The 22,115-nt window shown below is 34.5% G+C and overlaps 1 protein-coding gene across 2 annotated transcripts in view; it reads right to left on the bottom strand.

Annotated features, from left to right (window-relative positions):
- Window positions 1–22,115, bottom strand: part of TRAPPC9 (trafficking protein particle complex 9) — a 964,950-nt gene that overhangs the window by 747,491 nt on the left and 195,344 nt on the right. For both annotated transcript variants that reach the window (XM_027844988.1, XM_027844994.1), the window contains one exon: window positions 4,439–4,565. In XM_027844988.1, coding sequence (XP_027700789.1) covers window positions 4,439–4,565 — 127 coding nt within the window. The remainder of the gene's footprint in view (window positions 1–4,438; window positions 4,566–22,115) is intronic.

Raw genomic sequence — 22,115 nt, 5'->3', positions numbered from 1 at the left:
TATTAGTAATTTGAGGTACTTTTTCATATGGCTATTTGATGGCTTCAGTTTCTTCCCTTGAAAACTGCCAGTTCATATTACTTACAGTCTGTCTATCTATCTATCTATTTATCTATCTACACATACACATATACATATATGTATACACACACATATATACATACATAATAACAATATATGATTATATAATATATACGAATTTGAATCAATTCCTTATATATCTTGAAAATACCTCCTCTTCTCCTTTTTTCTACAATCCCTCCTCATACTCAATCAGCTTTTCAGCTTCCTTTTCTGTGTTGTCTTTCCACATTAGAATGTAAGCTCCTTGAGGACAGTGACTATCTTTCTTTCTACTTGTATTTGTATTCCCAGTGTTTAGTACAGTGCCTACAACCTAGAAAATGCTGAATAAATGATTACTAACTGGGCTTTAAAATGAGACTTTTATCAAAGAAACATGTTGACAGAATTTTTTTTTCCAAGTTACCTGTTTAGACAGGAAATAGGAATCTTAGCTATATTAGATTAGCTTATGAAGAAACTTTTAAATTTTATATCATCAGGACTGCCTATTTCATCTTCTGTGATCATCTCCCTCCCTTGTTTAGTCATGACCTTACTCCTTTCCTGAGATCTGGAAGGTAGTTTTTTCCTTATTCTTCTAAATTAAGAGTCAGAAAACTGCTGCCCATCACCTGTTTTTGTATGCCTAGTAGCTAAGAATAATTTTTATATTTTTAAATAAGTGTGCATTTAAGTTTTTTATACAAATAATTTTGTATTTTAAAATGTAAAAACCATTCTTACCTCAGTAATTAGAGAAAAATTAATGGCCTTAAGATTAAGATTTAGAAGTAAGACTAAGATTAAGCAAGAATTGTTACCACTACAGTTTTATAGTATTCTGGAAATAATAGCTCTAGCAATGGGATAAGAACTCACTATTTGACAAAAACTGCTTGGAAAAGTGGAAAATAGTACGGCAGAAATTAGGTGCAGACCAGTATCTTACATCATATACCAAAATAAAGTCAAAACAGGTACAAGATTTACACACAAAGGGTGAGACTTTGAGCAAACTAGAAGAACAAGGAATAGTTTACCTGTCATATTTATGGAAAACAGAAGAATGTATGGCCAAACAAAAGATAGAAAACATTATGAAATGCAAAATGGATAATTTTGATTACATTAAATTGAAAAGTTTTTGCACAAAGCCAATGCAACCAAGATTAGGAGGGAAGCAGAAAACTGGAAAAGAATTTTTTACAACCAGTGCCTCTGATAAAGGCCTCATTTCTAAATATATAGAGAACTGAGTCAAATTTATAAGAATACAAGTCATTTACCAATTGATAAATGGTCAAAGGATATAAACAGGCAGTTTTCATAGGAAGAAATTAAAGCCATCTATAGTCAAATGAAAAAATGCTCTAAAATATTATTGATTAGAGAAATGCAAATCAAAGCGACTCTGAGGTACCACATCACACCTATCAGATTAGCTAACATGACAAAACAGGAAAATGATAAATGCTGGAGAACCAATTTGGAACTATTGTATATACCCTTTGATCCAGCAATAGCACTTCTAGGGCTGTATCCCAAAGAGATCATACAAATGGGAAAAGGACCTACATGTACAAAAATATTTATAGCAGCTCTTTTTGTAGTGGCAAAGAATTGGAAATTGAGGGGATGCCCATCAGTTGGGGAATGGCTGAACAAGATGTGGTATAAGAATGTAATGGAATACTACTGTGCTATAAGAAATGATGAGCAGGCAACAGAAAAACCTGGAAAGACTTACATGAACTGATGCTGACTGAAGTGAGCAGAACCAGGAGAACATTGTACACAGTAACAGCCACATTATGCGATGACTAACTTTGACAGACTTATCTCTTCTTAGCAATGCAAGGATTTAAGACAACTCCAAAAGACTCATGATGGAAAACACATCCACATCCAGAAAAAGAACTATGGAGTCTGAACGCAGATAGAAGCATATTATTTGCTCACTCTCTCTTTTTTTTTTGTTTCTTCTTTCTTGTGGTTTCTCCCATTGGTTCTAATTCTTCTTTACAACATGACTAATGTGAAAATAATAAAAAATAAAAATTTAAAAAACCCTATATATGCCAGAGACAGGACCTGAATGCAGGTCTTCCTGACTCTAAGGCCATCTCTCCATCTACTTTGTCACAGTACTTCTGATTTCTGATAAGAGTAAGTGTTTAACAACTATCTAATTAATTTAAGTGAATGGCAGAAGACAGAGATAAAAGACTAAGAGGTCTAATTTGGAGAGAAAATTTTAAGAATCAGTTTAGAAATGATGACTACAATGAGGAGAAGATAGGTTCTCTAAAGGAGTGAGCATAGGGGAAAAACAAGAAGAAAACCATGAACAAGGCCTTGAGTAACAGAGCAGTAAGAAAAGAATCCTGAAAAAAGCCTAGGAAAAAGGAATCTAAGAGGTAGGAGAACAATGAAGAGGGCAAAGTTTTACAAAAACATAAGGAGGAAACAGTTTAAGGGGGGAAATAGTGACCAAGACTGTCAAATACAGCAAACTGGGTCAAAGATATAAGAAGTGAGAAAAATCAATTAATAAGTAATGATAATCTTCAGTGCATGGCAGTGGAGAAGCCAGAAGCCACACTGAAAAGTGTCCAGGATGGACAGAAGAGGTGGTAATGACATTCAGAAAGTGTAAATAGCACACCTATACTAGTTACTGATTCATTAAAAGTAGAAAGGATAGGGTCAATAAAAGGTTTTATCAAGGTAAGGCGACAGACATATTCATGAATACAGAAAATGGCTGAGAGGGAAAGACTAAGGCTTTTATAAGAGCAAAATAAGAATTGAGGTAATATCCCCCAAGGTACTGGTCAAGGAGTCAGATTATCTGGGTTCCTGTCACAAGCTTTGCCTCTAATGAGCTGTATGAACATGAGTGAGTCACTTTTAGATCTTTATTCAATGGTAAAATAGGGGTAGTTTCAGCAATAAAACTCTAAGAATTTATAAATGAAGTTCAAAGGGATGGCATGAATAATCCATTTCATAAAAGGCTGAAGGATATGAATAGGCAGTTTTCAAAAAAAGAAATCCAAACTATCAAGAGTCATATTAAAAAATACTCCAAATCACTAATAATTTGAGAAATGCAAATTAAAACAATTCTAAGATTCCATGCAGCCACACAATTGGCAAAGATAACCCAAAAAAGAGAAAATGGCAAATGTTAGAGGGGCTACAGGAAAATAAGCAGATCAATGCACTGTGAGTAAAGCAGTAAACTAATATGCCATTTTGGAAAGCAATTTGGAACTATGTACAAAAATGCACTAAACTTTTAAACTCACTGATACCACTACTAGGTCTATGTTACAAAGATCAAAGAAAGAAAAAGATAAATGTTTTAAAATATATATAGTAACAGTTTTCGTAGTGGTAAAGAACTGGAAATTAAAAAGATGCCCATCATTTAGAATAAATTATGGAACCTGAATTAATGGGATGCTAATTGTGTATAAGAAAAGACAACGGTGATGGTTTAAGAAAAACCTGGGAAAACTTATATGAACTGATGCAAAGGGAAGTAAGGAGAACCAGGATAACAATCTATACAACAACAACAACAACACTGTAAAGATAATCAGCTTTGAAAACCTTAATAACTCTGATCAATGCAATGCCCAACCATGATTCCAGTGGACCAAGACTGAGAGGTGAGTCTCAAGATGAAGAATGAGAATATAATTTTTGGACATGACCAATATGGAATTTTTTTTTGCTTAACTATGCATATTTGTTATGAGGGTTACTAAATGAAAAAATTTAATTTAACTTTAAAAAAATATATTTTAAAGCCAGGCAGAATGAAAAAAAAAAGATAATATCAAGGTGACAAAATGTTACATTCAGCTTGCCATTCCTTAAGGCAAAAAGTCCATAACTAAAAAATAAGTGGCATGATAAAAATCATGAATCTTATTCTTTGTCATTTTAGGGGTGTATCTTCAAGATGACACAACCACTTGGTCAGTCTCCAAACTCAAAACCTTGATATTCCGGACCCTTGCCTATCTCTTACATCTCATCTTTAAATAAGTTCTATCACTTCTCCCTCTATAATATACTCCCTCCTCTCCCCAGTTCCAACCAATTGTACAAAGTCTCCCAAATTTACCTTTCTTATGAGCCAATCATATTACTTCTCTGCTCAAAATCCTATTGCCTACTATAGGAAGTCTGAGCTTACCAGCTTGACATTCAAGACCCTCCACAGTCTGGCAGTACCTTTTAAGCTCTGTGTGATATAACCCCCTGCCATGAATTCTGTGTTCCAGTTAAACAAAATGACTTGTCCTGCCTGTTTCTACACATTACACTCTCCAAAAACTACAAAGCAAAGAGTCCTTACCATTAATAGTAATCTGCCCTGTGCTCCGAGGGACACCAACCAGTGTCACTGGATAAAGTCCAGATTCAGCAGGGAGAGAAAGAGCTGCAGGAAGAGATTCGAATTCCACTCCACTTGTAAGGAGACCCTGAAACAGAGAAAATTATATAAGCAAACAGAGATAATACTTATATCCATTATCATTTTGTTCTACATTGAGCCTAGTGGTAAGAGGATTTATTAAAGCTGAAAATCTGTCCAAAGTTGAATAAAAATAATAATCTGAAAGATTTTTACAAGTATCTACCATGATTAATGATGAATAATGAGAGCTAGTATTTATATAATACCTTAAGGTTTTTATATACTTTTTAAGGTACTTTCAACAGAGGTAGAAATTATGATTAACACAAAATAATCCTTCCATCCTCTCCTATCTTTGCCTGTTGACAGTCTAAACATTCTACCACTCTCTCAAGCTAATATATATCCCCACCCCTTTCACAGCTAAAGTCCTAGAAAAGGCTGTCTACACATGTCTCTGCTTTCTCACTGTCCATTCATTTCTCAAGCCCTTGCAATCTGATTTCCATCCCCACAATACTCAGCTGACACTGTTTTCTCCAAAGTTACCAATGATTTCTTTTGTTGCTAAATCCAATGGCTTTTTTCATCCTTCATCCTCTTTGCCTTTCCACAGCATTTGGCACTGTGAACTACTTTTTCCCTTCTGGATAATCTTCCTTGCATCTCCTCCTCTATGACCAATCCTTCTCAGTCTCCACTAAAGACTTCATTCCATATCCTGCCTCCTATGCATAGATAAACTCCAGAGCTCCATCCTGTATATTCTATTCTGCTCTTTCTCATTGATTGGCAGCTCCTATGGGTTCATACCTCATCCCTATGCCTAATCTGCACAACCATCTTTCAAATCTCTCCTGAGTTCCAATCCTCTACTTCTTTGATACCTGGGTGACATATCCACATGGATGTCACATAGGCCTCTCAAACACGATATGTCTAAAACCTTAATTATCTTTGGCCCTTAAATTATCCCTCCTCCTAACTTCTCTATTTCTGTGGAGGGTACCATAACACAGGTTCATAATCCACTCTTCATTCTCATTTAATCGTTAATCTAATCAACTGCCAAGACTTGTCGATTCTACCACCCCAACATCTCTTCCAAACACATCTCTCTCTCCACTTACACAGTTTCTTATAACCTCTTATCTCAACTATTAGCTTCCTAACTGAAGTCCCTGCCCTCAGCCACTTTCTTGTACAAACTATTCTCCTCACAGCTAATAAACTGATATCCTTAAAGCAAAAATCTGGCCAGATAAATGTGGCAGGACACACCTGAAATCTCTGCTACTGGGGAAGCTGAGGCTGGCAGGTATATATTCCAAGGAGGTAAAAAACAGGAAGAAAGGTCCTATATACAGTTATCCCTTCCACATCGCAGGGGTGAGGAGCACAGTGCCCCTGCAATCTGGAAAACTTGCAAAAAATTTTTGGCCCTCCCTTTGTACCAGAGAAGACTAAATTTTTCTTTTCCTTTTTATGGGGTGTTTACAGCACCTTACTGGGTTGATATTATACAACACTATACTATATTTTATGCATTTCTGAGTTTCTAAACTTTTTCGGTATCTCCTGACCTTCGTGCCTCATCTGCAGCTTCTGCAAAAACTCCCAAAAAATTCTCATTTAATTTCTTATGCCAACCTGCGATATATCAACACCACAATGGAGAAAGTAGAAGTTGCAATGTGGAAGGGATAACTATAGAAAGACGGCATTTTTTATAGTAACTAAGAACTCAAAGGAAGTTGGGTATTCATTGATTAGGGAAGGCCTACACAAAATGGGGTATATGAATATAATGATATAGCAATATAATAGTACTGTAAAATAAGAGATAATGAATAAGAAGAATTGAAAGAAATTTTGGAAGATTTAAATGAACTAATGCAGAGTCAAGTAAACAAGATTAGGTGGAAATCTTTAACAGAGATCACAAAGGAAGGCAATACTGAAGGACTTCGTATTTCTGATCAATGCACTGAGTAATCATAATTTCAGAAGACTGAAAGTGAAGCATGTCCCTCCACCCTTTGGCAAAGAGTTGGAATGCAGATAGAGAATAAGACAAACATTTTCAAACATGGCCAAAGAGATGATTTGTTTTATTTGACTATAAAGTGAGGGGTATTGTATGGGACTGTGGAAATACCTGGGTTTGACTGTAACTCCACAATAAAGCCTCAGGCAAAAAAAAACAAAAAATAGCCTGGTATTTGATTATAGTCCTACAGTAGTACCTGGAGGAAATTAAAGACAAGATACAAAATGGAAAAGCTAGGGAAAAAAGTATGGTAAGGAAAATTTCTGACTCAAGAAAATAAATGCTCTTAAAATTAAAATGAGTCAGGCAGAAAACAATGATTCAACAACACAATAAGAAATAACAAAATAAAATTTAAAAATCTTAATTTATAAATTTTAAGAAATAAAATATCAGAAACAACTGACCTGGAAAGCAAATCTAAAGGAGGTAATCTAAAAATTCTCAGACTCTTTAAAAATCATGATCAGAAAAAAGTCCAGATACCATACTGTAGAAAATTATGAATAAAAATTACCCCAAGTTCTTAGAACCATAGGACAAGGTAAAAATAAAAACAATCCAACAATCATCCCTAAAATGAAAACTCTCAGAACTATCATAGCCAAAATCTAGAGCTTCCAGGTAAAATTAAAAAATACTCAAAGAAACCAAAAAGAAATTCAAATACCAAGAAGCTATAATATGCATCATATGAAACAGCATTTGCCACTATAAAGAAAAGGAGAGCTTGGAATAATATATTCCAAAATAAAAGAGATAAAGAATTTCAATCAAAGATAATCTATCTATATGGCAAAACTGAGTATAATTCTATAAAAGGGAAAATGAATTTTTAATGTAAGAGAGAATTTTTAAGCATTCCTGACAAAAAGACCAGGACTGAATAGACATTTGGAAATGGAAATGGAGATATCAAGAGAAATACAAAAACGTACATGTATTTTTACAATTTAAAGTTAATATGTGAGAACGAATTATTTACTTATTAATGGGTAGTCAAGAAATAAATGTCTTATAAGAATTCTAATGTCTTTATGTGTAATAGAGAAAAAATAAAATGACAATTTCTGTGAGTGTTTTTGTTCTATGTAATGGTTTTATGAAAAAAATTTAAAGGACAGGGGACTTATACTATTGGAGAGGAAAGGAGAAAGAAGGGGAAGGAAATCATAATGAGGTTCATAATATGAAGAATATGTAATAATAGAAAAGGAGAAGGGAGAAGGAAAAGGCATTCCATGATTCTCACTTTTATCTGAATCAGATAAAGGAAGACTGAATACAATTACATACAGAGAGGTCTTATAGAAATATATTAACTCAAAAGAGAAATTGGAAGGGACGGGGCAAGGGGAAAGGGAGATGTCTAAGAGGTAAAGTAAGGGAGGTAAATGAACAATCATAAGCAAAACAAACTCAAATGTTGACAGGAAGAACATGAAGGAATGATTAAAGGAAAAAAGAAAGAATAGAAACCTGGGATCCTGAGGCAGGAAAATATGACTAGAGCTATAACCGTGAGGAGAACACAAAAGTGCAATCCTCTTCAGGATTTATCTCCTGGGAGACTCTAGACCTAAGTATTCCCACAATCCCATAAAATAACCCTCACTTCTATAGTATAGTCAAGTAAAACATCAACTCTTTGGCCATGTTTGAAAATGTTTGTCTTATTCTCCATTTGCTTACTTTTGTCAAGGAGAGGAGAGGCATACTTCACTTTCAACCTTGTGAAGTTATGATTATTCCCTGCATTGTCTACTTAAGAGATCACAAAAATGGGGCAAAATCCTCTCTTCTACCACTTTCTTCTTATTCGTGAAGAGGGAGGTGGGAAGAAACAAAGGAAAAAGTAAAAGAGGCCAGGATGAAGGCAAATACAAAATTAACAGTTAGAAGTATGAATGTGAATGGAAAAAATCATTCATAATACAAAAGTAGATGACAGAATGGATTAGAAAACAGAACCCACCAAAAGAGCATCTATAAGAAATACACTTGAAATACAAAGATGAACATGGAGCTAAAATGGGAGCTAAAACAAAATTTATTATGCTTCATCTGAACTCAAAAAAGCTGGAGTAAAGATCAATTTCATATTTGACTATAGTAAATACGGAAAAGATTCAGATATAAGCAGGGAAATTATATTATGATAAAAAGCACCACAAGTAATGAATCATTATTACTTGATTTATATGTACCTAATAACATAGCATCTAAATACTCAAAGTATGTTATTTGAAATGGAGAGAGAAAAGAATAATAAAACTATAATATTAGAAGACTTTATTGTATCCTTTTCAGACCTAAAAAAATCAAAACAAAAGATAAAAAGAAAAGAAGTTAGGGACTTGAATAGAACTTCAGAAAATGAAAGATGATGATCTCTGGAAATTTGTGAATGAGAATAGAAGGAAATTATATACTTCTCAGCTGTGTATGGAACCTTTTCAAAAAATTACTATGCGTTAAGGCATAAAGTCATCTCCAAAAAATGTAGAAAAGCAGTACTATAAAATATCATTTATTAATCATCATGCAATAAAATATTATATTCAATAAAGGGCCTTTAAGGGAAGAATTTTAAAATAATTAAACACTAAATAACATGGCTCTAGAGAACAGATGGGTCAAAGAACAAATTATAGAAACAATAGAAAATTTTACCTTAAAAATGGCAACAAGGAGACAACATACTAAAACTTATGGGTTGCAACTAAAGCAATTCACAAGGAAAAATGTATACTTCTAAATTCTTAGTTCCCAAACTGTGTACTACTGCCCCAAGGGGACAAAGTGAACTCACAGGGGCACTCTGGGATATGTTAAACATTCAAAAGAAATACAGCAATACTCAATATCTGTCAGACATTGCTTGAACTACTACTGACTCAAAGTAGTTCACAGTTTCACACTAGATCTTGCTATATTCCTTTTGTTGATGTTCTCAAATATTTGGGATGTGTTTTTGTGTACTTATATCTTCTGCTAGGTGAGGATTACTTTCTTGTTTGTGACATCATATCTTTGAGTTCTCACGTTACTGGGTTGCTGTAATAAAAAGCCAATACCACTTGAAAATCAATGTGGAACAGGATGGAGTCAGCAATCTGATTCCAAGGTTTGAGAAAGTGTACAGTGACCAACAGGTGCAAATATCTCACTAATAAAGTAACTGTGGTTATTTAAGAATGAAATAAAAATTATTTCTTCTTTCAATTTACCTCCATTACTTTTTCAAATGGCTACTAACTTGTTAGCACATAAATACTTAGTAAGCTGTTTGAACCTAACAACTAGTAAATGGAACTGTTAGGTATTTCTCTTGGCCTGAGGACAACAAGAAAAAATTACTGAGACACTAAGGGCATTGTGAACTTCCTTGAAGTGTCATTAAAAAATAAAAAATTACTGACACTAAAGATGCCACAAACTTAGAAAGTTTAGGAATCTTTAGTTTAGGGGAGCTCTAAATGTTTTTATCAACAAAAGGAAAAACACAAACCAATGAGTTGGGCATGCAATTTTTAAAATTTGAACATCAAAAAATTTGAAAACACCAACCAAATAACAGTTAAAAATCTAAAATTAAAGAAAAATTTAATAATTGATATTAAAAAGACCATTAAATTGATTAATAAAACTAAGAGTTGACTTTTTTAAATTAAACTGAGTTAAATATTTTTTTATTTTTGAAAAGGGAAAGAAAAATCAAATTATTCATAACAAATGTGTAAAAGGAGAATTTAACAAGAATTGAAAAGGAAATTACAAGAAATCATTTTATATAATTGTGTTAACAAACCTGATGACTTGTAGGAAATAAGTGAACACTTACAAAAATACATAATATCCAAATTAACAAAAGAAGAAATAGATTATTTAAATAAGCCAATGTTAGAAAAATAAACTGAACAAACAATGAAAGACATAAAACCACAGACAAAAACCTCTAGGTTTTTGGATTCCCAACTGAAATCTATGACACATTCAAAGAACAATGAATTTCAATATTACATAAACTTTGCAGAAAAAAGTACCCTTTAATCTCTATGATACAAATATTGTCTTTATACCTAAATCAAGAAAAACAAAGCTAAGAAAGAAATTCATAGGATATTAATACCCTGAATGAACACTGATGTAAAAAGTTTAAATGAAATATCAGCAAGTAAGCCAAAACAAAATATTAGAAAGATTATACACTATGACCAGGTTGGGTTTTTATTAGGAACAGAGTTATTTGTAAATAAGTCTGTAAATAGAATAAATCATGTTAATAATATAAATAATACCTTTACTATTCAGTAGAAAACTCTTTGAGTACAGTGATTATTCCTTATCCTTCTTTGTAATCTACCCCAGCACTAAGCGTAGCACGACGCAGGTATGGGATGTTCAATTATTATTTGTTGCTTGATTTAATTCTAAGAGATTTGCACGTAATCAGTCATTGAAATGGAAATCAAGAAGCCTGGATTCTAGTCTAAGCTCAACCAAATGATTCCTGAATGACTCTGAGCAGATTACTTGGCCTCCATTTCGTTATCTATAACATAAAGGATTTTGACCAGATGATCTCTAAGATCCTTTGCAGTTTTAACATTCAATTAACTTGTGAATTTATAACCCTCAAATAATCTACAGGTTGACTTTTCAGTCCTACCATCTTAGTTCTTTGTCTTGTCCAGGAGACAGCTAACAAGATAATATATGTAAAGAGCCTTGCAAACCATAAAACAGTATATAAATGTCAACTCTGATTATTTTTACTGCATTCACTTCCTGGAATTCTAAGAGTTCAGATGCAAAAATAAACACTTTTTTTTTTATTTCAAGAAGGAATAATTCACGTATATATGAATTTATGGTTAACAGAAGTACTTTCTGCACAACAACCCTGTGAGGTCAGGGCCAAAGGAATTATCACTTAGCATTATACAGTTAAAGGAACTGAGGCTTACAGAGATTAAATTGCTTGTCTGTGGTCACACAACTATTGTGTTATCAAAACACGACTCTATTTCTATTCTGCCAGTGCCTAGCTTCTAGAAATACTTGACTATTCACCAGGATAGCACATCCTGCCCTTTCAAACATCTGTGCACTTGCTCACAGCATGTCATGTAAGCTGTCACATACTTCTCCCACAAGTCTCCCTGATTCAACTCAGTTATCACTTGCTCCATAAGACTTTACTAATTCTCCCAGGTAGAAGTGATCATTCCAATTTCTCAGAGCCTTTAGTCTTGAGCTCTCTTGGGGATTTAGCAGAATTGATTTTGCATTATATTTATGTGAAGGGATGATAGGATCATAGAGCTTGAAGAAACCTCCAAGGTAAACCTTCCTCATTTTACAGATGAGGAAACTGAGCCTGAGGGAGATAAAGGGATTGGCCTTGGTCACACCAGTAGTAAACATGCGAAGCGGGATCTGAACCTATATCTGCTAATTTCAGAGTCAGTTCTTTTCCCTAGACTGGGACTTATTCCTAGGTAATATTTCAAGGTACTTGGGGACAGGAGCAGCACCATTTTTCATCTTTCTATCCCCAAAACCTAGTGCTGTGACATAAATAGAAGTTGCTTTTAAAATATCTGTTGAATTAAATTTCATCTGTGACCTGTATCCTCATTCTAAACTACAACAATGCCTCAGAGCCAAAAAAAAACGTGTATTTGCTGTGCCCCTAAATCAGCACACAACATTAGGCAAACTATCTTTCCTCACTGAGCCCCAATTTCCTAATCTATAAAACAGGAGAAGCAGGGAACGGCAGTGCAGAGGATGGACTAGATGATCTCTAAATTCTGTTTAAAAAAAAAAAACTACCTTCTACATTTTATGATGTAAGGGAGAGGCAGCAAGGAGTAATAAAAAAGTGCTGAGTCAAGAGAGTTCTGAGTTCAAATCCCACACCTGACCATTATCTATGTAACTGTAGGCAAATTGCCACACTTTCCTAAATTTGTTTTCTCATCTGAAAAGGCGGGCTGAAAGGGGAGGGTAATAATTTGAGTTGTTGTAGGAATCAAATTAGATAATGTAAATCAAATTAGATAGAACACTTTGTAAAGTTTAATACCCTATATAAATGTCAGCTATTATGATGATTACATTCCTTCATTCAAAGAACCTAATATAATTCTAGGAATATTAAGATTACTCAGTGAATGTTAACTGAATAAACCAATGCTGCTTATGATGGAGCCAATGACAAATTAACCAGAAGACACACACTATATAAAGGAAATAGAGTTTTTAGGAAAACACAATCAAGGCAAACTGTCTTATGTTTCATCTCAACCAGAAAATAGGTCTATTAAAATTATTGTTGTTGTTCCTCCTTTGTTCTTAAAGAGAACCAACGACATCACAAGGGTGATGTCTTGATTTCTGAATGAATTTGATTTAAGTGAGGCAGCGCTTCACAAAGTCATCAGCCTCACTCTCTCCTCCAGTCATCAAAGTCGAGTGGCAAGGCAAAGCTCGAGACAACTGGCAATAGTCCTGGATACCGTGGACAACCTTGGTGAATTGGATGTCTGACCACGCTCAAAGTGCTCCACAGCACCTGCTTCAGTAGACAAGATAAAAGTCAAGATGACTGGTGATGGACCAAGATGTAGTGGGTGACCTTGGCCTTTTTAAGCTAAGGTCTTTCCCAGGTCTTAGTTTGGCTGAGGCAACACCCATTCAGTGATTAAGGGATAGCTTTTGCTTAGCAAACATAACAGTAATGGAAGTTGTAGAGAATTTTAGTCCACAGTCCAAGGAAACACATATTTCCAATATAAGGAAAAACTTCTTAACAATTAGAGTTGCCCCAAAATAAAATGAGTTGCCTAGCAATTGGGGCCTAAACTAGATGACTTTTAAAGGCCTTCCAACTCTAAGAGTCTACAATGTAAATTTTCACAGTAGCCAAGTTGTTCAATTACTTAAACTTCAGGGAAACAACTTATTTCATTTATCCCAAATCCTAAATCTGACCAGTTCTCCTCACTTTGAAAGTTCATATATATTAAAAATAGATAAAGATTTAAAATAATAATGACAGATAGCATTTATATAGCACTTTAATGTTTGCAAAGCACTTTGTAAATATTATCTCTTTTGATTTGGATGTTTATTGAGTGTGAATAAAATACCTGTGTGGTGTTGCGACATAATATTTCATTTCCTAGTAAAACAGAGCCTTATGGTGAATTTCATGAGTCCATACCAAAAACAAGAGCTCATCCCCACAAAAATTATTCCAGAGGATGTTGCTTCTTTTTCTGTTTTAGTTATAAACATTTGAGCATAAAATTCAAGCAGCGGCCTTTGAAAGGAATTGGGATGCCATTTAACTAGATAAAGGGTGCCCTCAACAGCTGACAGAGGGGTACCACCTTTTGGCTTACTGCTTTCTTTGTTAGGTTTCTTAGGGTTCCTTTTTTTTCTTTTTAAACTAGGCTGGAACCATTTCTATGAAAAATCACAAAAAGCACATATATTCATTCCCCTTTAGGAAAAGGGGAAAAGGCCAACTCTATCTGACAATTTTAAATTTAACAACCAAGTTCAAAGGGTTCAAATATAAAAATAAAAGCACTTTTGTGAATATCAAGGAGGCATCTAAAGGCTATTCTTTCATCCCTTACTCCTGCTTTTCATTCATATCACAGGTCCCTCAAGCAAGAGGCTGACTTTCAAAAGGAGAAAAATTTCCTCTAGTAAAACTGAATTTTAAAAATGAAAAATCTGCAAAATCATTCCTGAAGCAAGCTCCTGTTTACTTGGAAAAATCAAATTTTGATGAGCAATACAAGAATCATAGAAGTCTCAACTAAAAGGGACATCAAAATTATTCAGATTTTTCTTTTTTTATAGATGAAGAAACTGAGGCTGAAAGGCAAAATGACCTCACCCAGTAAACAGAGACTCAAGGTCAGCTCATCTGACTCTTAGACCAATGTTGTCTCCAATCTTCCCATGGCCCCTTTCCTATTCCATAGCACATAAGCCTTATAGACAATATTGCAAATAGATGATTTCACTCACTGCCCCATAATAGGCACTTAATAAAATGTTTACTAATTAATTAACTACTTTAAAATCACCCCTTGGCTAAAATTTTAAGTTAAATCATTACAAATACTAAGAGAGTACTTGCTGAGTACACACTACTATACTGACCATTCTTTGTTAGAAGAATTATAGAATATAAAATACAATTATTAGAGCAGCTAAGTGGTGCAGTGGATGGAGCACCAACTGTGAAGTCAGGAGGACCCTGAGTTCAAATCCAGCCTTAGACCCAAGCTGTGTGACCCTGGGCAAATCACTTAACCCTACTGCCTCCACACACAAAAAAATTTATTACTCTGAATGATGTAAGTCGTAGAATTTTTGGACCTAAAGTATCCTAGATAACATCTAGCCTGCCCCCCTCCTTTTGCCAATAAAGAAACAGGCCCAGGAAATAGAGTGCCTTGCCCAAACTCATTCAATGAGCCACAGCTAAACCTACAAGACAGTACAGGAGAGTAGAATGAGTGGCACACTCAGAGTCAAAAAACCTAATTTTAAGTCTTAACACTTGCCATTTATTACCTATGCTGGTTCTGACAATGTACGATTCTAGAACCAAAGCCTCTTGACACACATTATTCTGTACCTAGTTGATAATAAGAAAAAGACAATGTAGCTAATATGGTATATAATCTTTATTATAGAATACATATACACATTTTGTGTATACAAACACAGATGGCATCACATCAAGTTGCTAAGTTCTCATGGACCACTTCATCTTAGTAAACATGTCTTTGTCTATTTGACTTTTTATATCATAGGACAAATTTTATATAAAATGAAAAAAAGACACTAGATATGCATTAAGGTGAATTATACTACAGATAACCCACAGTCATATACAATGCATTATGCAAATGTCACAAGAGCTCAGCTCAACAGGGAAACGTAGTATACTTTGTATTATCATTGACCTAGATCTCTAACCCATAAACCAGAGGTCAAGGTTAAAAAAAAAAAAAAGATGAAAAAAGTTGTCTCCCCCATGTGGTAAAGAAAGGGATGTCTTTCCTATGCAGGTACAAACTACAGCTGTTATACCCTGACAGAAACCATTTGAATTTTTTTTTAACCTATTTCTACTGGCAATTACTTTGAAATGTTGCAATTTCAAAACTTTTGGCATAAATTAATAAGTATACATACACAGATGTAAGAAATGATGAACAGGATAGTTTCAGAAAAACTTAAAAAGACTTATATATAATGCAAAATGAAATGAGTAGAACCAGGAGAACATTGTACACAGTAACAGCAATATTGTATGATGATCACCAGTCAATGACTTAGCTATTCTCAGCAATACAAAGATCCAAGAAAATTCTGAAGCACTTAAGATGAAAAATGTTTTTCCACCTCTAGAGAAAGAATTGCAGGAGTCTGATTGTAGACGGAAACATATTGTTGTTTTACTTTCTTTTTTTTTTTTTTTTTTGGTCTGCGTTTTCTCTTACAACATGGCTGAGATGAAAATATGTTTTGTGTGACTACACTTGTATAATCTATATCAAACTGTCTTCTCAAGGAGGGAAGAGGAAGGGTAGGAGGGAGACAATTCACAACTCAAAATTTTTAAAAAGAAATGTTAATTGTTTTTCATGTAATTAGAAAAAATTAAATATAAAAATAAAAAATAAAAAATAAAAAATAAAAAAGTAAATATACACAGCAAGCCTTCTTCTAACTAGAGACACAAGTATACTCTTTTAAATCATCATATTGAAGACACTGGCTAATTTTCTAAAACAACAAGAAATAAAAATAAATAATTTGCCTAAACAATAATAAAATATTCTGGATACCTTTAAGTTAGCCTTTCCTGATATCACCTTCCACCTCTGACCCCATACTTTCCTTTATTCCTTTGGCTCACTTAGAACAAATGTCAAAGCAATATGTTTGTACCTTTTTTATATAGTTTTCACATTCTGCTCTGAACTATGGCTATATCCATATATTATCTTGATTATTAAGGCTGTAAATTCAAGGAGGGCAAGTCACCAAGAATCAGTAAATCCATAAATAAACGTTAATTAAGTACCTACTATGTTCCAGGCACTGAGGATACAAATATGAAAAATACAGCTCCTGCCCTCAAGGAACTTACAATTACAATGTAATGAGGAATCAAATTTGGGAGTGATTTTTGATTTTTCCATCTCCCACATCCCACACATCTAATGAATTCATAATGCCTATAATTTTTACCTCTAGAAAATGTATCACATGTCTATATCTTCCTCTTACTTTCCACTTTAACCATCCAAATTCTGGCTCTATATTTCCCCTCAGCTAATCTATAGTACCATTGCTTCTGGAAAGGGCACACTAATGTAAAACACCCCTACACTTCTCAAACCAAACACTTTATTGGCTACTTCTCCCTTATGACTGTTGGCTCCCTAGAACAGGACAGTTCTTTGAGGATAGGGACTGTTTTGTTACTGCATTCACATACCTCACAGTTAACACAGCACTTGGCATATAATAAGTACTTAATAAATGCTTTTTGTTCATTTATTCACCAATAACAGTCTCTTAAAATATCTTTCTCCTTATAATCTTATTCCTTTTATCTATGTTTCCTTCAACACCTAAAAACATGTCCACTCAAAAAGCATATTCTGACGATTTATGATCTCATCCTTATTCTGAGTATTGCCTCCAATGATGCTGATCACAATACCTCACCATTACACAAATTGCCTCACCATTCTGCAGACTATTTGTCCACGTGTTACCAACAGGACCTCCACCCAACACGAAGACAAAATCCCTCAGATGCCTTTGTCACAAGGTAGATACCAACAGGACATGTGGACTGTTCACTGGTTTTACTTTGCCATCAGTAAAGAGCTAGCTCTTCTATTTTTGATTATGCATCTTTAATGGTATCTTTTGCATTATTCCTCTCATGTAATTCCTTGTTTGTAATATGTGGCAGCCACCTCATGCCCCCCATGTATCTCTCTTTCGCTCTTCACCTTCAGTTCTTCAGAAATTATAGTATTCGTGACTCATATCCATATAACATTACCAAAAGAACATTAAAATTAAAGACGTGTGGGATTCTGTCTCAAGGAAATTGAGGTAAAAAAAAAACTTTGCAATTTCCTTAAGGCAAACTCACTCTATCCTCCCTATTCAATTCTGGGCCCATATTACTATCCATTTGCAGTGTCTATCCAAGCTACAGATGTTGAAGGACAAGCTCTATCCATCCACCTATACAGCAAAGTTTGGTTTTTCTTGTGTGGGGAAAGTTAAAACCAAACTCTTTCGAGTGATAATGGATCTCATTTGAGAGACTCTGTGGTGTGATGAAATTAGCACATTATCTACAAACAGAAACATCAAGAGGACCTCACCACTTATAAAGAATGCCTCTTCAACTAGAATCCTGCATTAAACTCCTCTCTGACAGTAATGAACATCTTCGATGAGCAAGTATCTTCCAATTTTATGTCTTCCTTGCTATTAGTAATCAGTGAGGAGCTAATATTATCTCTCTTATTTTATCTTTCAGATAATCTTGTTTGAATTATTAAAAGTTTGAAAATATTCATGGTAGATTGTTTGTAAGAAGAGAGACTTTAAAATGGAACTCTACCAAACCAACTGCTTTTTTTATGGTCAACAAGCAATGTGGGATCTGGAATTATCTATATATTTCAATCAACTATGTGATGGTAAAATGTGATCTGTTGTGGAATGTCATTTCTAAAAGACTGCCTATACCTTTCTGATACTCTTATTAAGCACACCTTCAATCAGGCATAGATCATTCTCATTAAATTGTACATAGATGGGAAAGTAGACATAGTGGTAAGTAGTCATTCATGAATCAGCCGTCTCTAAACAGATCTCTCATTCATCAGAGCAAAGATTAAAACTAGTAAAAAAAAAAAAAAACTAGAAGAATAAAAATGAGAAAAAGATATGGCTTACAGTGAAAACAAATTCAACCTAACCTGTTTAAACAAATGACTGAAATATTGAGAAATGGGAACTAAATAAAGGAAAGGACACCCACACTGATTAAAACAATTGTGCAAAGAAGTTTAACTGATATAAATTAAATGTCACAACATGGAGAATAAAATATCCTAAGAATGATTTCAGAAAACATTTGATCTACTTGCTACAGCAATGACCTGACAGCTGAAAGCAACCTAGGTTAAGACAACAAATTAATTTTTTAAATATTACCAAAAAGATTGGGAAATGATTAAAAGCAGTTATCACATCATAAAAGAACAAAAAGCAGTGAAGAGATAAAGAATTTTAAAGACAGTTTGGTGAAAGCCCTAAGTAAAGTTATTCCAAAAGCATTTAAAGCATGAAACTAAATGGGGAGAAACAAACAGATAAAAGACAGAAAAGATCTATCAACAATCATGAAGATTCCATTTTGAGATGCCAGGATCAAAGTACTAGATGTGCTTGCTAAGGAAACAAATGTACTGAATAAAAGAAGATGAGAAAAGAAGCTAGACAAGACCATGAATATATAAAGGAGGCCTGGGGTTGAAGCAAGACAATTTTTAGGGCATTTGCAAAAGATCAGTTCTCAAGATCTCTGAAGAAGGGAAAGTTATCAATGGTATATGAAAAAAAAAAACCTCAGATCTGATTTTTATTTTTTAAAAAGTGACTGAAAGAATATCAATGAATACTGACTCATAGGCACAGAGTAAATACTCAATAAATGTTAGCCAAAATAAATAAAAATGAAATAAGCCAATAAAAAAGTTCATGTATTATTTCAAATACATGTAGTAACTCAAATAAAATTCTTATGGTGAACTTGTTATAACTTATGTGTAATTAGCAGCATCTATCTGGATACCTTTTTATTATATGTTAGTAATCATTATTATTCAACATAACATACATTTACATAACACACAGTATATTTTTACAAGCACTTTCATCCACATTCATCCTCAAAATGTCCTGGTAAAGTAGTTGGTACAGACATTAATATAGTTTTCTCACAGATGAGGAAAATGAAGACCAGGGATACAAAGTACTTTGTCCAAAGCAATACAAACGCAGTGCTCTTCTCATCACACAACCTTTCTTCTCTAACCACAAAGTTTCAAAAGCTCTTTAGAAACCAATTTCTTCTTTAAAAAGCACCTTTTTGTGGATAGAGCTCCGGGCCTTGGAGTCAGGAGGACCTGACTTCAAATGTGACCACAGACACTTGACACTATCTGTGTGATCCTGAGCAAGTCACTTAACCCCAATTGCCTCACCAAAAAGCAAAAAAAAAAAAGTACCTTTTTTATACCATAAACTTAGTAAGGAAAGCATTCAAAAATGGAGCAAAAATAAACTTGACCCCTGACCAGGTCAAAGAAGCACAAATCTGAAATTAGTAAACCCAGAATGGATGTGGCCCAAGTGCATTAGTGGGGTTTCATAGTACATTCACAGCTGCTGGGCTGCATATTTAATTTACCCAAGAACATAAAAATCATCTTGCGCAGTGTTTACTGAACAATATAGTCAGGCTTTATAGCTATAAATACTAATTCCAGTTCAGCTAACACTTGCTCTGTAACCTTGGGCAAATCATTTCTGTCTTAGGTTTAATTAGCATGTAATCATGTGGCTAACCCTCAAACATTCTCATTAAAGGAGAAAGAGGCATAGGCCCAATATATGAAGTACTAAAATGTCGTGTGCCAAACAATCAGGGATTTCAAAAATCCTGACGATGACAATCAAGCAGGAAAAATTAGACACAAACACAAGAAAACATGGTATATGAAAAAGATCATTAGAATGAGTGTGAGATCTGGATTTAAAAACTCATTTCCCCTTCTCTTGCTGTTGTTTAGTCATTTCAAGTCATGTCCAACTCTTTGTGATTCCATTTGGGGTTTTCTTGGCAAAGATACTAAAGTGGTTTGCCATTTCCTTCTATAGCTCATTTTCCAGATGAGAAACTGAGGTACACTGGGTTGAGTGACTTGCCCAGAGTCACACAGAGAGTAAGCCTCTAAGGCCAGATTTGAACTCAGGAAAAAATGAGTCTTCCTGACTTCAGGCACTCTATCCACTGTGCCACCTAACTGCCCTTCCCATCTCTAGGCCTCAGTTAACTCAACTGTAACATAATGGGGTCAGACTATAATGTCTCCTAGATCTCCAACTATAATGTTCTATGCTCAAATCAACAACCCAAGGTATATCTAGAGACTATGCCCCATAGATAGATCCAACATCCCTTGCTCCTCTCCAGCCTAGTACCCAGAAGCCTGGCTCCAAAGTTTTATTACCTCCATCAACAAGCTAAGACACACTGGAAGGGTAATAAACCTTGTAGAAGTATACACCAAAATACAAAGTTCCCAATTTTGTCTACAACAAGATTAATTATGTATTTAAAAAAAAAAACTTCAGGTCTGTTGAAGAAGCACACCTTAGAAATATAGCTATAGAAATATAGTGAGACTGTCACTTAGTACTCCCAGTTACCTAGTCTCAATGCAAATATTCTCTCCTCCCAAACCCTAACCCTCTGCAATATCACTCTGATTGCCCTAAAGACCCACTACGACTTGATTCACCTAGAATTTTATATTTGACACTAAGAATATCTGAATTTGAATCCCTCTTCAGATTCTTACTACTTACTACTTTATGACCATGGGCAAGTTACTTAAATCCTTCTAGGCCTCAGTTTCCACATCTGGAAAAACTGGACATTAGACTTGACAGCCTCTAAGGTTCCTCCTAAATCAACGATCTTATGAATAGCCCGCTCATTCCTTTGGAACATTCGACTTTATGATCAAATTCTCGTACATCCTAAGCTTTTCATAAAAATTCCTTACACTTTGCCTTGATAAAAACTGTCTGTCCCTGGAAGATTCCTTTTTTCCCTTGGAAACCCTTTATATTAGTGGCTAATCCTTCTCCCACTACCCCTGAGTGAGAGGTCCAAGACAAAGAATAGACATATATCTAGGTCCCTACTACTACTCCAAATTCACTCTTTCACCAGCATCTCTCAGTGACCTTCATTGACGTCCATCCTATCCACTGGTATGACAATGTCCCACCAGGGCCTCGGAGGCCATGATGGGAATTAGAAAGACTGAGGCGTCAGGAAGTACACTCAGTGACCCAGACCAGGACCACAGATTCCAAACTAAACATCAAAGAGATCAATAAATAAAAGGCCTGCACTAGGGTAGTTATGATGAGTGGAAAAAATGTTGAGGAGGTAAAATCCACAAAACTAGGTAACAGAATAGGCATGGGGGAAGGGCAGGGTGAGAGACAGAGAGAGAAAGTACAACTAAGGATGTCTCTAAGGTTGTTCATCTAGGTTACTATATAGATGGTGATGCTCTCAATAGAAATAAAAAGGTTAGGAAGAGAGATGAGTTTGGGGCAAAAGATCCTGTTTTGGATATGTTGAATTTGAGATACCTACTGGCAGATCAGACTTCTAAACTA

The sequence above is a fragment of the Vombatus ursinus genome, unplaced genomic scaffold (genome assembly GCF_900497805.2).
Source record: "Vombatus ursinus unplaced genomic scaffold, bare-nosed wombat genome assembly UNPS02005236.1, whole genome shotgun sequence".
Lineage (NCBI taxonomy): Eukaryota > Metazoa > Chordata > Mammalia > Diprotodontia > Vombatidae > Vombatus > Vombatus ursinus.
The sequence above is the reverse complement of the archived record's forward strand: the minus strand, read 5'-3'. Positions and strand labels throughout refer to the sequence as shown.